The sequence below is a fragment of the Andrena cerasifolii genome, chromosome 6, assembly GCF_050908995.1.
Source record: "Andrena cerasifolii isolate SP2316 chromosome 6, iyAndCera1_principal, whole genome shotgun sequence".
In the NCBI taxonomy this organism is placed as follows: domain Eukaryota; kingdom Metazoa; phylum Arthropoda; class Insecta; order Hymenoptera; family Andrenidae; genus Andrena; species Andrena cerasifolii.
In genome coordinates, this window is record NC_135123.1 from 11,003,172 (window position 1) to 11,017,857 (window position 14,686).

The 14,686-nt window shown below is 38.0% G+C and overlaps 3 protein-coding genes across 9 annotated transcripts; 1 reads left to right on the forward strand and 2 right to left on the reverse strand.

Moving 5' to 3' along the window:
• Positions 1 to 117: 117 nt before the first annotated feature.
• Positions 118 to 8,056, reverse strand: LOC143369954 (uncharacterized). 6 transcript variants are annotated; one of them, XR_013085535.1, is made up of 8 exons: positions 7,572 to 8,056; positions 6,563 to 7,047; positions 5,836 to 6,298; positions 5,455 to 5,612; positions 5,141 to 5,308; positions 4,598 to 5,044; positions 4,313 to 4,421; positions 118 to 3,987 (listed from the first exon to the last, which is right to left on the reverse strand). XR_013085535.1 is itself a non-coding variant. In XM_076814476.1 (8 exons), exons 2-7 carry the CDS (start codon positions 7,014 to 7,016, stop codon positions 4,320 to 4,322), a joined length of 1,815 nt encoding a protein of 604 aa, XP_076670591.1. In that variant the 5' UTR covers positions 7,017 to 7,047; positions 7,572 to 8,056; the 3' UTR covers positions 118 to 3,987; positions 4,313 to 4,319. The 6 variants fall into 6 exon arrangements, 5 of the variants coding, with proteins under 5 accessions (XP_076670591.1, XP_076670593.1, XP_076670595.1 ...); XM_076814476.1 differs by having other exon boundaries at positions 4,313 to 4,444; XM_076814478.1 differs by lacking the exon at positions 118 to 3,987 and having other exon boundaries at positions 4,082 to 4,444; positions 6,563 to 7,040.
• A 922-nt stretch (positions 8,057 to 8,978) lies between these two features.
• Etfb (Electron transfer flavoprotein beta subunit) lies at positions 8,979 to 10,482 on the forward strand. Its single transcript, XM_076814487.1, has 3 exons — positions 8,979 to 9,224; positions 9,444 to 9,842; positions 9,953 to 10,482. The coding sequence occupies exons 1-3, from the start codon at positions 9,174 to 9,176 to the stop codon at positions 10,262 to 10,264; spliced, it is 762 nt and encodes a 253-aa protein (XP_076670602.1). The 5' UTR covers positions 8,979 to 9,173; the 3' UTR covers positions 10,265 to 10,482.
• Positions 10,319 to 14,418, reverse strand: Epp (Ecdysteroid phosphate phosphatase). Of its 2 annotated transcripts, none has more exons than XM_076814473.1 (4): positions 13,602 to 14,418; positions 13,013 to 13,250; positions 12,244 to 12,945; positions 10,319 to 12,174 (listed from the first exon to the last, which is right to left on the reverse strand). In XM_076814473.1, exons 1-4 carry the CDS (start codon positions 13,706 to 13,708, stop codon positions 11,383 to 11,385), a joined length of 1,839 nt encoding a protein of 612 aa, XP_076670588.1. In that variant the 5' UTR covers positions 13,709 to 14,418; the 3' UTR covers positions 10,319 to 11,382. The 2 variants fall into 2 exon arrangements, with proteins under 2 accessions (XP_076670588.1, XP_076670589.1); XM_076814474.1 differs by lacking the exon at positions 13,602 to 14,418 and adding an exon at positions 13,458 to 13,474 and having other exon boundaries at positions 13,120 to 13,250.
• Positions 14,419 to 14,686: the final 268 nt, after the last annotated feature.

Consider the following 14,686-nt stretch of genomic DNA (forward strand, 5'->3'; position numbering starts at 1 on the left):
TGCGCTCTCTTAGCTCGCGCGGTGCACGTGCTTCCGATTTGTACGGCAAATCGATCTAGCATACGAGGAGGTCCTGAAAAGTTCTACAGGTTCACGGGGAATAAAAACCGACTCCTGTCACCAAACTCACAATATCTTTTATTATTTGTAAAACGTTGACTCTCAATTCGTTACGAACTTAAATCACAGGGGACACATAGATTGCACCAATCGTTATCAGCTTGCAGTTAATTCAAGAGAAATGATGGAATTAACGTATGTATACAAAGGAAACAGTACGCAGTACGACAGATAGAGATTCCTCGTGTATTAGTTGTGTATAATTGGATACCCGAAATTCTTTGCAATTAAACCGCTAACAGTGGAGTCCTGTGTAAACAGCGTGGAGTAACTTCTAGAAAAATGAATCGGGGAAAGTACGCAAGGCTCTCTCTCTATGTGAAAACACGGTCTCGTGTATAAACAATTTCATCCTCTGCCTTTTTGCTTGCCGCGACTCTTCGAGCTTTAGGTACAAAGTAGGCCGCGTCGCCTTTACTTTGTGCTTCCATTACAATTTCTATCGTTGTTCAATAAGAAACTCGAATTGAATTCTCAAACGGCTGGAGAAGCATTACCATAAAAGCTGTATCGAAAAATTAAATACCTTTATTTAATAATCCATTATAGAGCTTATAACGATCAGATAATAAAACGATAAGAACTAAAAATGTAATAAAATCATTTTGCGAGCGAATCAGTTTCCTCCGTGTCCGCGAGTAATCGCGCGTAAACTCCTTTGAAAATTGATTCAACTTTCGAATTGAAAACGACTATTCGGTTTACGTGAAATATTGCGAAATTTACTTAGTTAAACGCTACCCGCAATTATCGCCTAATGGACATGTACCTTGCACACGAGCTTAGAGCAAAAAGACAGCTTTTGAAAAACGTATTTCCGTGCGCGGCCCGATATTTTCGCATGTGGGCTGTACATTTTTAGCTACGTAAACGTTCGTCTTTACAAGAATGGTACTTAAAGATAATCACACGACCGTCTTATTTAATCGTTATTTAAATATCTATTCAAATGCGACACGCGTAATACGGCTTATGTGCTTCTTACATAATTAGAATGCAATCGTGACATTAAGATTAATTAGGGGCGTACACTGTAAATTCATCGAAGCAGTGCTAGAAGTCCAAGTGAGAGCCAATAATAAATTCCGGTCGTTCTAAGACAGATCTTGTCGGAGGGATACTTTTTAAAAGTTTAAAAGAATTGGCACCATAAAATCGACCAACATCCTTTTCCCAGCTTGTATGAAATCAGACACTTAATACTGTTACATAGAACATCCTCCACACTTAATGAAGCGAACCATATAATCAAACAGCTTCGGAAGCTTCAAACTTCCGCAAATTAATTAAAAACGTATATGCGCAACAGATCGAATCATGCTAGTAACAAAAGAAATATTTTCTCGAAGTAACGCAGAAGAGACATTCGCCTAAAACGCAAAGATAATTTGTAATGCAAGAAAATGGGTCTCTCTAAACCATTCTGTACCTGAAATTGAAATTATAATTTTACGTCGATCGTGGAAATAAGTCGTATCGCGAGGTAGTTGAGATCTTATTCAATCCAACGGTTTAAACCAGTGTTTCCCAAATTTCGGGCTAAAGTTCATCGTGTTCTGAATTTTCAAAGTACTTCTATGTAGCAAATATATCTTTGGCCTTCTCGATTTCTAATAATGACTTTAACTTATAAGAAACGAGAGAGTAAATGTAAGACGGATAACAAATTTGGGTGCAACTGGCTTAAATGAACATTTGTCATGTGCGACGAACTAATCGTAGTCAAACATAATTTGGAATTTCGTACAAATGAAAGATGATTATCGTGGTCAATTATCTAGTATCTACGCCTTAAGTTCCAATGTTCGAAATTTAATACGCATTTAAATATTCTCAAGGAATATCAGCCCGCACGCAAATGCATCGTTGCTTTTCGATTCAGTTTCCTTCTCGGTATTTCGTCGTGGAGACTTAGAAACGGCTCGCGAGAAGAATATCGGGAGCTGTGTTTATACGCGTCGCGCAATTAATCGCCCCCCCTCGAAATAATAAAGTGCAGCTTGAGTTGAAAATTTATTATATGTTACATGTGTCTTCCGTCGACGTTCAATGATGATATTAATCATTATTTGCACCGTCCTTTGAATTATTATACAACTAATTCCCCCCCAAAAACGTGACATTGCTTTGAAAGCAAAAGTTCAATAACAATATAAGCAAATTTATCGATCCTCGTCATTAGAATTTTTTTTTTCCTTTTACTAAATTTATACATTATGTTTGCGTGTATTCTTTAATTTATACATTATGTATGTGTATACTTTAAATACAATATGCAATGGACCAATGACAGGATTGGTATCTTATTCATCTCCCATCTCAAGAATTAAATTCGTCTTAACCATTTAATATAATAATTATCTCGTATCCTATTTTCAATAGAAGTCGATATACCTAATCGTTTAAACGGCATTCGTGTGTTGTCTTTATGCTGTAAGATGAGATATTATGTACATCGTACATGTGTTAAAGGTGAACGTTGAAACGAAGGTTCTGCAATTGTTCGTATTGCAACGTAACAGACGAGACACTGTACCGAATGAATAAGATACATTAGCCTTCAAGATTCCAAACGCTCGTAAATTTTTGTATTTCATTTTCACAATTTCGATTACCTAATCTTTATATGTACATACGTAGATAAAATCGTGTAAGTGAGAAACAACTTTCTCATTATGTTTGTGCATGTCCGACGGCCGATGCATAAAATAAGTGAATGCATCTCGTGAAACCGAATTGTCAATGACAAAATGTACGTAGTAACTCTAAATGATATTAATCTGCCCTTTGCTTTCGCACAGAAGAGAAAGCAAATATATCTTGGTTCGCTTTTTGCTTCCTTTCCATATATTTTTTTCTTTCTTTCTATTACATAAAGTATCTCGTAAGGTATGCCACTGTATCGTCATAATGTAGAAAAAGAAATACATGTCACGTTACCTTCACTCAATATACATTATAATAAAACGACTTTTATAAATCCCCTTTCTTAATATTGACATAAATTTGTATTCCCAATAATACACTCCGACACAATATAAGCTATAAACTACATTAAAATATAAGAATTTAGATTTGGTGAAATGTAAATCATAATCATCTATCTCTCGGTAGTAAATATACACTTTGTCCATAATCTTTGAAAAAATAAAATAATACATAGATAAAGCACGTTTATACATTTTAATCCAGACTTATCAGAGTAAATAAGCGCTGTTATTATTTTCTTTTAAAGAAAGGAATATAATAATGTATAAGTGGCTAAATTATAGCTTGGGACCACCATAATTAATTAACATGATTATCTTGGCTCTCTTAATAATCGATCGTGTTGCCAATCCATTGACAGAAATCATTCGAAACTAAACTATAAGTGACGTTCTCAGCCGTAAGATTTTCTTTTGTTACGATATCCAAAGATTTAACAACAGGACAAGGATTTACAGTTGAGGGCACTTTTCTTTCTCTGCCTGTCTTTAATATAGGCGCTGGACCGTTCTGCATGCCATTTTTTAAACAGCAAGGACTCAGCGTAATGTACAGATATTGTACTTCTAAATCTACCGATCCATAACTTGGAGATCGATAATTCACGGATTGTTCTCATCCTCTGGTACTCTATCCCCCATCGTGTTTTTAATCTTTTCATAGAGCACGCACAAGCCCCAGACATATATATTTGTACATAGCTATCATATCCAATGGAAAGTGTACATTTAAACTCAACTGAATCACGTACAATTCACTCACAACATCAAAAATAGACTATTGCAAGAGTGCATTAGCGTGTGACACCCTGTAGATAGTTATTACTCAACCAAGGGACCGTTCTCCATACATTCCGTGACTTTCATCTCCTGTAGGAATCTGAAACGTAGACGATATGTACAAATTTTGTATGATATCACAATATCACTCTTATAAGTCTCTGAGTCTTTTCTTCTTCTTCCTCCTTCATTTCTTATTTTTTTTTCTTTTACTTTAAATGCGATTCGCCGCACAGTTATATAAATTGTTGATCCCACATTGTTGGACTATAATATAATGCAGCATCTGATAGATATAAGAATCTTGAGATCGTATATATTACATTACAAATTGATCGCAATTTTAAAGAGTGTACTACGTGTACATATTGCCTACGATACAGACTCTGTTCTACGTGTAACGTAAGAAAAACATGGTAAATTACGTTAATCTTATGCTCGTCCACGTGGCTTTTTTCGAGAAGTTGTTTCCTCGGTTGACAGAATACCTGTGGTAGCAACTATACGTTTCGGACGCCCTGCTGCTTTGCTACTCTGTTGTGTGTTTTGCGCAGATGCTGAAAAGTAGATCACGACACTTTTATGGGAAAAAACACGTTGCGGGTGCTGATTCGTAATAAGTCAAACGAACATAAAAATGCTCCAGTTCGGTGTGCACATAAATTTAAATAAACAAAGGCCATGCGAGAACTATACAAACAGCCCCTTACCACGTTGCTTCGTCCTTGAAAGTCCACTTGTGTTATTGTTACTCTGTTGTTTCGTGCTCTTTTTATTTTCACTCTTCTTAACGTCAGTATTGTTTTTAGTAGCATCCATGGATGAAACTGTATTGGCAACCGTAGTACTGGTGGTTACGGTAGTATTCATAGCAGCAGCGATTTCATTCCCAGACTTTGTGTTTCTGTTTAATGCTCTCTCTGCTCTACTGGATCCCTTTGCGACAGACTTAGCAATTACTAATGCTTTGTTAACTGTTCGCTTCTTAGAGCGAGTCGGTTTAGGTGACTTCTTTCCTGGCTCATCCTCGGCGGTATCGTCCTCAGAGGAGCTCTCATTTCGTTTTGATTTCTTACGTAAACTTTGCTTCTGTTTGTGTAGGTTGTGACTTTTTCTTCTCTTTAGCTGTGACTCATCTTTGTAAAGCGAAAGGTCAACTGTGGATAAGATATTCAAATTTCAATTAGGTTTCCGTAATTTAAATAATAATTAAGTTAATGCTACTACATAAATATTTAAGTATAGATACTAACGTCCATCCGGATGCTCTTCTGTTACTCTAGGCTTCTCGGATACTCCAGCCTCGACGTCAATGGCTCTTTTCAAAATATTCTCCGTACGCAATAGTTCTATCTTGGTTAGTTGAAATTTGTTTTTATCGATTTTGTTCAAATTCAGATTCGTTAATATACAATCGAAATCTGAAATCCCAAGAAAGGGAACGGTACATGTAAGCGTGCTTCATATTACGTATTGTAATACAGTTATACGGTATTGTAACAATAAAATAAGTGTACTTAATAATTTAATATTTAATGACTGTAATAAAAATTTTATACAAAATTACCTATGAAATCATAAAAATCTGGCGAATATATTTCTCCGTTATTTTTATCTTGAGAAAGCCAACGTATACGAATTCGTCTGCTTGACTTATATATATTTTGCATTGCTTGACACACATAAAAGCTTCCCTCCGCATTTCTCACAGCCAAAAATTCATTTCTAATAATGAATATCAATAAAAATTAATGAATGCACGATGATTAAAAAGCATTACTAATTTTATTTGCTTTTATACTTGTATTACACTGAGAAATAATCTTTATCTATATGTTTAATCTAAATAATTCGAAATTTTTGTTATTATTCATTATTACACTATACATTTATAGAAAAAACCAAGTGATTTTACATATTCAGAAACCATTGTGCAAACGGTACTTACTTATAGAACACTATAAGTTTGTCATCGGCCGCTTTCGATGGCGGGGGCTTGTTCAAATTCTTGACAAGGAGGGCGATCTCTGGTAATGGGCTTTGATAAGGCTGTGTTTGAATTCGATTTCTTTTTGGCTTACTTGCACCGTCCGAAGCTGAAGGCGTCCCTTTCAAATCCTTTAATTCTCTAGATTTCCTTTTACTTGCCTTCGGCGAACCAGTGATCTTCGCTTCGATCTTTGGCGGACTACTCGTTTGCGACGGCGCAGAGCTGTCTGCCGCAAGCTTCACATTTTGAGACGCAGTCTTTGACTTCTGACTCTCAACTTTCACTGATACCTCCTCTGATTTGTGCGAAGATAGTTTTGTTTGTAAAGTTGTATTGATTGGCATTCCATCGGATTCTTTCGAACCATTATTTACAGGAGTTTTCTTCTCTTCAACTTTATTTTGCAGTTGTGGACATAATACTAAAGCAACATATATATACATACATATACAGATATACACAGAATTATACATCCACGTGCATTCGCGTTTCATGCATTTTACGTGCGTCGTGATATTAATGAATTCAACATTCTTTAATCATTAGTACAATCTATTACTATAGATATACAGTCTACAGTCTATTTTTATCCATGACGTAGGTAATAGCAAAGTATTAAATAAAAATTCAGAAAAGATGAAAATAAGTTTTAAATTAATGGAATATTTATTATGATGCTACTAACCAGGAAAATCTAGACTAATAGATGTCATCTCTTGCTCCGATTGAATCTCCCTTTGAGGTTCCTGGGTAGGATTATCCGGACTTAAATTGTTATTTCTATTAGATTCGCTTTGCTTCAGAGCAGCGGACATCGTCTGCTCGGTCTCCACTTTCATAATTTCTACTCCATTGGGGATTAATTTATCCAGGTCCGATTCCTTTTCAGAATTGCTGCTTACGTAAGGCGGTGTTTGATACACAGAAGGTCTGTGATCTTGTACTAAGCTCAAGGGTTGACTGGGCGGCTGCAACGTAACGTAGCTCAGCCCAGTCCCGGACAAAGGCTTCATAGATCCTGGCTCTGACCCCGACACAACTTTCTGCGCCATTGCGTTCATAGGTAGAATAGAATGGCTGGTAGAAGTCGGAGAGGTACCTACTCCAGGTATCGTTGACTTCAAGGCCGACGCACTCATGTTTCACTGGCTAAATGCGCCTCTCTAAACGCTTATAAAAAGGAGTATCAAATTAAGTATAACCGTGGCACGCGCAACTACGATGGAGTTTACATGCGACGCGAGTACATAGGAATAACTCTTGCGTAATCATTAATACAAATTTATTCTAATTTCCATTTAACATCGTACTATCAACATTCATCGAAGCACAAACGATTAATCAAGGGATGAGCAAAGTTACTCCAGCTATCTTAACGTTAGGAGCATCATGATGTTCTCGCTGGTTTGGTTATTGGAGTCAATGAAACAACAAACAGATAAGATAAAATAAATTGATACACCGGCAAAGAGTGGCAGGGACGGCGTGGGTACAAGAAAAAGGACGATGTAGCGAGTATAAAAAAGCGAGGGAGAGTCCCAGGAAGGGAACAAGCACTGAGGGTGACCGAGGAGGGAGGGGGTAATTAGAGGAGTAAACATAAACATGAAGGAAACTTTCAATGCTTTCGAACTGCGGAGATACCAGATCGGCTCCGGCGGCGTTTCCGATCGTAGGGATCAACGTGAAATTACCTCGACGTTATCAAGTCCTGAATACGGGTATATGTCCCCTTACTAAACTTCCACGGATTGTTGACCACTGCGCGTTAACACACGGTTAACTCATTTTCCCACACACTTCCTTGACGCGTGAACGCTTTTTCTCAGCTAACATCTCATCCGGTGTGCACGTAGCATAGCCGATTTTACCAAAGATACTCACTTAACTTACCGAATTCTACAAAACAAAACGATAAAGGCTTGCGCGCTATAGAAAGCCGTGATTTTACCCGCACGAAAAAAACAGGAATGCCAGACGTTAGATGGCGTCGGTTCTTGGACGCCATGTGTGGCGCAAACTTGATTTCATATCCATTCTGATTGGCTCCATAGAGATTGTTCGAACGTCTCTTTTCTGTTAATTCCCATTAAAGTACAAAGTATTCCTTCGATCGCTTGCTGCCCCCTCGGAAATATCCAATTTCACGTCGATTAATTTCCAGTTAAAATCCCTTCTATCCCACGCACCTGTAAGCTCGTCCAAGTTCCCCAGCACAGGCACGAAAAATTACGAAACTTTGCTCTTTTTTTCAAATGGAAAGTGCTCAACTAAAACAATGATTTATCTAATCGTTAATCTCGTATCGTTAATGGATACAACGATCGATGATATACCGTTGGATGTTATGTAACGCAAACAGTAGAGACATTGAAAATCATCGACAGAAATTTTATTAATTATTTGCACGTTCGAAGTGTTACTTCGTATATACTTAACAGCAACGCAACATATATAATGCCTGCGTACAAATATGTTTATGTAATTGCTGTTGCAAAGTAATCTCACGTCATATTGTACATTTCGCTTGCAACTTTCGCGTGCAGTTTATGCTTGCGTCGTATTTCCACGGCGAAAAATAGCAGTGATAAGAATAAAAAATCTGAGATTCAATTAGTTATTTTCTCGTTTGATAAGAACGCATTTGTTACGCACCAATTGGTGTGCTGTCGAATTGGAAATGGCCTTAAACTGTAATTTACCGAGCCGAAGAGGTGAAATCGGAGCATTATTGCGGATTGCTCTTAAAATACGTTGGATATGAAAACATATCGGCGTGTAAATAAACATACGCGTGATCAGAACTTTCTTTTTTTATCTATCACGAATAGATCGGGATCCATGGAAGGAGTTATCGTACATAAGCTCAGGGCAACGCTTGCCATAATGTTACATGCATATCTTTATATAAATAAGCCAATCAGAAGTATCCCGAATCTTACGTCATCATGACCCGAAAATATGAACCTCCATCTTCTCTGTCTTATTTTACAAGCAATTTTTGCGGGAGCTGTTTAAATGTTTTGTAGAATTTTATAATCTAACTTGAGAACCGAAACGGCCATGTTATGACGCTTACTTACATCAGCGCGGACTGGACGGAAATATGTCCATGAAACGAACATACCCCATTTATTGGGTATCACCAGAGAAATGAACTTTAGACCATTCTCAGCGAGTAACCCCGCCACGTATGAGAGCGATCAACTCTGCAGACATTTCGCGATAAACGCTATGCAAATTAGTCAGGCGTAATTTGTAATTGTATAATTTATCGATCTGTTCATTATTTAACGATGGCGCGTGCACTTGTAGGTGTAAAGAGAGTTATCGATTATGCAGTTAAGGTATATTTTAATAATACGATATGAGCGTACCTACGTAAGAATAAATGTTGCGTTAATTATTAATTAAGGAATTTATATAGTGATCATTAAATAACGATTTTATGTAGCAACGATTAAATAAATACCATGAATTCTAATAGTATTGCGTAATCTTGTTTCTCACAACTACTTGCTCCGACGTGACAAGTGTTTAGCTCTTCACTTTTCTTTTATTTCCAGATTCGTGTTAAATCGGATAGGACTGGTGTTATAACGGATGGCGTGAAGCATTCGATGAATCCTTTCGATGAAATTGCGATTGAGGAAGCTGTGCGTATGAAGGAGAAGAAGCTGGTGCAAGAGATAATTGCAGTTTCATGCGGACCGTCGCAGTCCCAAGATGTAATAAGAACTGCGCTCGCAATGGGTGCCGATAAGGGGATCCACGTTGAAGTGTCTGGACCTGAGTACGAGACTCTACAGCCCATTCATGTTTCCAAAATCTTAGCCAAGTTGGCTCAGGACGAAAAAGCAGATTTGGTGATCGTTGGTAAACAAGCCATAGACGACGATAGCAATCAAACTGCTCAGATGATCGGAGGCATTTTAGATTGGCCAACTGGAACGTTCTGCAGCAAAGTATGTTGATTGATTTAAAGTTTGAAATAACATTTGTAAGGCCACTTCTTAAATCAGCATTAATTTGCCAATTCAAGCTTTCTAATTAGATTATATCTCTGCCATGTTAGATTGAAAACAACAATGGTGAATTGACCATCACGCGCGAGGTTGATGGAGGTTTAGAAGTCGTTAAAGTGAAAACACCAGCTGTTTTAAGCGCTGATCTTCGCCTTAATGAACCACGCTATGCTACGTTACCAAATATCATGAAAGCTAAGAAGAAACCAATTAAGAAGATGACACCGAAGGATCTTGGTGTAGATACCACTGCAAGAATTGATATTTTGTCGGTCGAAGAGCCACCAGTTAGACAAGCTGGCGCCATTCTCCCAGATGTTGACACTTTAATTGCGAAGCTAAAGGAAAGCGGGCATATTTAGTACCCGATTAATGGGTCGCTGTTGGAAAAGTGGTGACAGAATTATTCCACTGCCTTTTGTATTCGTTATACCTTTATTAAACTTTATGTATATAGAACAATTTTTATACGCAATGGAATGCTGTATGTTATATTGGAAGAAATGTTTATCGTGTAAAATAAAGAAATAGGTCCCTTCGTGATCTAACCGACATTTATAATAAAATAACATCTTATATATGTCTCTTTGGTAAATAACAACACTTGTCTCTCTACGTCGATTTTGTACTTCTACATTTTCACACATTATTCACGCCGTCTACTTCTGCGTGCTTATAAAGTGCGCGGAATGATACTTTTCATTATTATTGATTTCTGTAGATTCTTGCTAACCTCATCGGTAGCAGATCTTAGTCCTGATTGCATGTACATACACGCATGCATTTTGCAAAGACAACATCAAACTCTACGCAGCTATGCATAGAAACTATGCAACTATATATAATATATTCAAAGTACATGCACATTTTAAAAATCTTGATGCACAACGAATCGACATAACAGCCTAAATAATTTAAATACTTATGTTGACGTTCGTTTTGATAGCAATTTCGTAACATTAGTAATCAGAGAATCGAGCAGTTTTTAATACGTTCTTAAAAATTATGAAATAATATTGATCGTATTTTTTCATCACAAGTTCGGAATACTACGTACATAGTATTTTGCTAAAAGCTTCCTAGATATTAAATATGAAAGCTACGACAAAATATCTTCTTAAAGACTACTATACTAAAATATACAATTCGTACGATCTTTTTAAACATTAGAAGTACACAATACTTCAAATCGTCCTTTATAGAAACGGTAGAATTAAATGCCAATACCCGTATTCATTATACTTCGAATGGTATTCCTCTCTTATGTTGCTCTGTTGCATCAAACAACAAACTGGCATGTTTAATTGGTCGGCCCGACCCAGAAAATTTTCTTAATACCTTTCCTCTCGTTTCAGTACGCTTCCCGTGAACGAATACTTTACAGAAAATTCATTGCTTTAACAGCCTTTGAGAATTAAGCTACTCTATACCTCGAGAGACACAAAAAGAAGGAAACATTATTTAAAATATTGATCACCATTCACATTAATACTTTCCAGTCGAATCTAGTGTTACTGGTATGCGTAATAGGTGGAAATGGAGGAGGATGAACTTGCCACCCATCCAATCCTTCGCGCGCCGTCAGGCACGCTAAATACGGTACTCTTTGAACTAATTTAGTGACTTCCGCAGCTGGTGGTACTCTGCCACCTGTTAATTGTCTAGTACAAGCTGCCAAAGAAGCGGCATGAGCTACTATTAAAATATTCCCTACTGTGCTCTCGATAATTTGTTTGATTAGCTCGTAACTTCGTTCGTAATACTGCGCTGCATTCTCTCTCAATGGAAGCTCCTTTGTTTTAATAACTGGCTCGTAGCTTTCATCTACGTTAAAGCCAGCCCCTATTAATTCTTCGGACGTCATCCAAACCGGCACACCGTTCGGGTACCATGCTAACCATTCAATTAGGCCCGGCTCTATTTTCATTGGAATGTTTGAGTCTAATCCTTTCAAAATGTGAGCCAACGTCTGTATACATCTTAACGATGGCGAGGTAAAAGCTACGTCTATTTTAATACTAGATGATTTCATAGCTTCTCCCACCAAGCTCGCTTGCACTTCACCGACGGTTGTTAACGGACTGTCGTTTTGGAAGTCCTGTATGTTCCTTGATGGTATTTCCTTTGGCATGTTCAAGTCCCTGCGAACATAGGAGCCATTCGATTCGAAGCAATAAGGAATCCATGCTCCAAATGTGAAATCCACCCTTTCCCCGTGGCGGCATATAAAAATCTGTCTCGAGGGATTCGAGGGTGCTTCGGAAGCCTCGATCTGTGGAAACAATAAATTATTAAACACGGAATGTTTAAATTCGCAGAGATAATAAGTAAGGTAATTTACTGGCTCGTTAGTCGTTGGTATTCCATCAGGACTATCGGTTGAATCATTTGGTAACAATACTGATGGTTTTCTGACAACAGGTATCTCTTCCTTCTCCAAAATCTTATTTTTGTTGCCGGTCAGCTGCATGGTGGTATGCAAAGTCCACGAATCCGATTCAGCTGTGCGTTTCGTATGGTTCAAAGGTAGATGGCCCGAAATACCAGTTAACCAAGAGACACCTTCGACCCAACCATCTGTAGATGTATTACACGCCCCTTCCGGAATGTATATGTAATCCCCGACTCTTAATTCTAATTCGTCGTGCTCTCTAGGCACGTGAGCATGCGTCACTTTGTGAACATGAGCGTTCTGTAACCGAGAATCCCTGGAATACAATCTAAGCTCCCAATTAGCTGGAATAGTGGGCGTCAGTTTCTCTGCCATTAAACGAAGTTGTTGATACAAGTTGCTAGGGAACTGATAAACTAACGTCAGATGAAGAGACTTTACTTGGGGCTCCGCGGAGATACCCAAACTCGTAAGTTTATTTACGTAACGTATAGCAATGTTCTTTAACCATTCGGTGTCTGTTTCCTTGACAAAGAGCCCCATAAAATTAGGGGAGACATAGGTCTCTAATTCAACGTGGCCTGGTAGTTCATCTTGATTAACTATATTTTCAAGGGCGTTCACCAATTCCTCGCTAGACTCGTCGGGCGCCTATAAACAATATTCTCGCATTATCCTTTGGTTACAACCAATAGTCATCGTTAACATCGTATCATACATTAAAGAATGACACAAGCGTAATATGTGGGACATAATTATGTGCTCCATTCCATATTAGTTCTTTGCTCTCCGACCAAAATCTTACGAGCTGCTCGGCTAACGCACCCATCGGACAAGCGTAGAGAACATACTGTCTCTGTGTATCCGAATCCAAGATCGGATCCCTGACATGAGCTACGAGCCAATCAGACGCAAGCTGAATACCTCGGTGTCCTGTAGCAGCTAATGCTTTCTCCCTGTAAACAATACAACATCTATCTCGATCATCGCGAAGAATACAATTAACCCTGGCGCGTCTAATCGCGCCTCTCCTTTCGTAATAAACGAGAGAAGTGCTCGATTTCATATGTCGCTTCGCAACGAGAACGTAGTAATTTAAAAGGCGCACGCGTTAAATATTTACGACAGATGCAGATCACTTAGTCCAGATAGTGCTGTCTTACCGAAAGCAGAAGGTAGGTGGGAGCAATACTTAAAAATTTGACAGCTGTTTGTTTACAATGAGCACCGTGTAGGCGGGCGCGATTGTCCGCGGGGTTGCGAAGGAAACGGTGACATTCTTTTATAAATGTATCGTGGACACTCACGCTCGGTGTTTCGGAAAGCCCAGCTGCAAAAGAGTTTGCAACGGGGTCAGGTGTTGTTTTGAAATTTTCGTCGGAGTTGGATTTTTCCGTGGCGGTAACGTCGCCATGACGGTGTATCACGATCGGTAGTTGCTACCAACGTTCATACATTGAATGCTTTACAGGGCTAGGTAATGTTTCAAATAAGATTGTTTGCAGTGATATTTTCGGAAGTGCTGGTGTGAATACAGATAACGCGATAGTTTCAATTTCTGTATGGAAACTTGTGATTGAGAAGATATCACCAAAGTAGACTGCGAACCAAAGTTGAGAGGGATTTGGCTTACTAGAATTATTGTGTAGACCGCCAACTTTCCAAGGATATTTCAAATATTTCAAGTGCTGCAAGTTTGAAAATGGCGGGCTTCATTTAAGATGGCATTTCAAATATATGTACTTTAAACAGAATCCAGGCCTGAATTGACTCATTTCAAATGAATTAGTTTGTATAAAGCCTTCCTTCCAGCTTCACGGTCATGCAAAGTAAGGATACTATTTTATAAATAGCAGTTTATTTCAATTACAATGAATTGGAGTTAAAAATGCAATAAACAATTTACTGCTTATTATTTGAGAGCAATATCTCCGTAACTCTGGTGTTTCGCAATTTGGAATCATCCATTCGACTATCGAATTTGAATATTCAAATATGTATCTGTCGGTAATTCAGAACACATTCCATCGTTCTGAAGTTTCCGCTTATTAGAGTTATCGATATATTGCGCAGTCGTTTAAGGTGATCTAGAAGTCTTGGCTTAGGATTCAGTTGTGCGTCAAAAGTTGATCGTTGTTGTTCTTAATTGACAATCCTCGGAAACTTTAAAAGGGAATACTTAAAAATTTCTAATTGCAGCAAACAAATCGCGCAGTACATTCGAAAATGGTGTTTTACGTTATTGAATTCTAATTACGAGTACTGAGCAATCAGATGCATCGCAAATACTTGAAGTTGCCCCTTTTCTAATCGACTTTGTAAAAACCGATGAAAAATACCAGCAGCCATCTTGTATTCAGTTCAAACATCGTGAATTTCATCAATTCAGCAC

Excerpts from the sequence above, each read along its gene's own strand:
- Etfb (XM_076814487.1), top strand. The coding sequence starts at position 9,174 with ATGGCGCGTGCACTTGTAGGTGTAAAGAGAGTTATCGATTATGCAGTT. Across the intron at positions 9,225-9,443 it reads TTATCGATTATGCAGTTAAG|ATTCGTGTTAAATCGGATAG; the intron begins GTATATTTTAAT and ends TTTTATTTCCAG. Across the intron at positions 9,843-9,952 it reads CTGGAACGTTCTGCAGCAAA|ATTGAAAACAACAATGGTGA; the intron begins GTATGTTGATTG and ends CTGCCATGTTAG.
- Epp (XM_076814473.1), bottom strand. The coding sequence starts at position 13,708 with ATGGCGACGTTACCGCCACGGAAAAATCCAACTCCGACGAAAATTTCA. Across the intron at positions 12,946-13,012 it reads CGCTTGTGTCATTCTTTAAT|GCGCCCGACGAGTCTAGCGA; the intron begins GTATGATACGAT and ends TATTGTTTATAG. Across the intron at positions 12,175-12,243 it reads TACCAACGACTAACGAGCCA|ATCGAGGCTTCCGAAGCACC; the intron begins GTAAATTACCTT and ends TTGTTTCCACAG.
- LOC143369954 (XM_076814476.1), bottom strand. The coding sequence starts at position 7,016 with ATGAGTGCGTCGGCCTTGAAGTCAACGATACCTGGAGTAGGTACCTCT. Across the intron at positions 6,299-6,562 it reads TATTAGTCTAGATTTTCCTG|TATTATGTCCACAACTGCAA; the intron begins GTTAGTAGCATC and ends ATGTTGCTTTAG. Across the intron at positions 5,045-5,140 it reads AGAAGAGCATCCGGATGGAC|TTGACCTTTCGCTTTACAAA; the intron begins GTTAGTATCTAT and ends TCTTATCCACAG.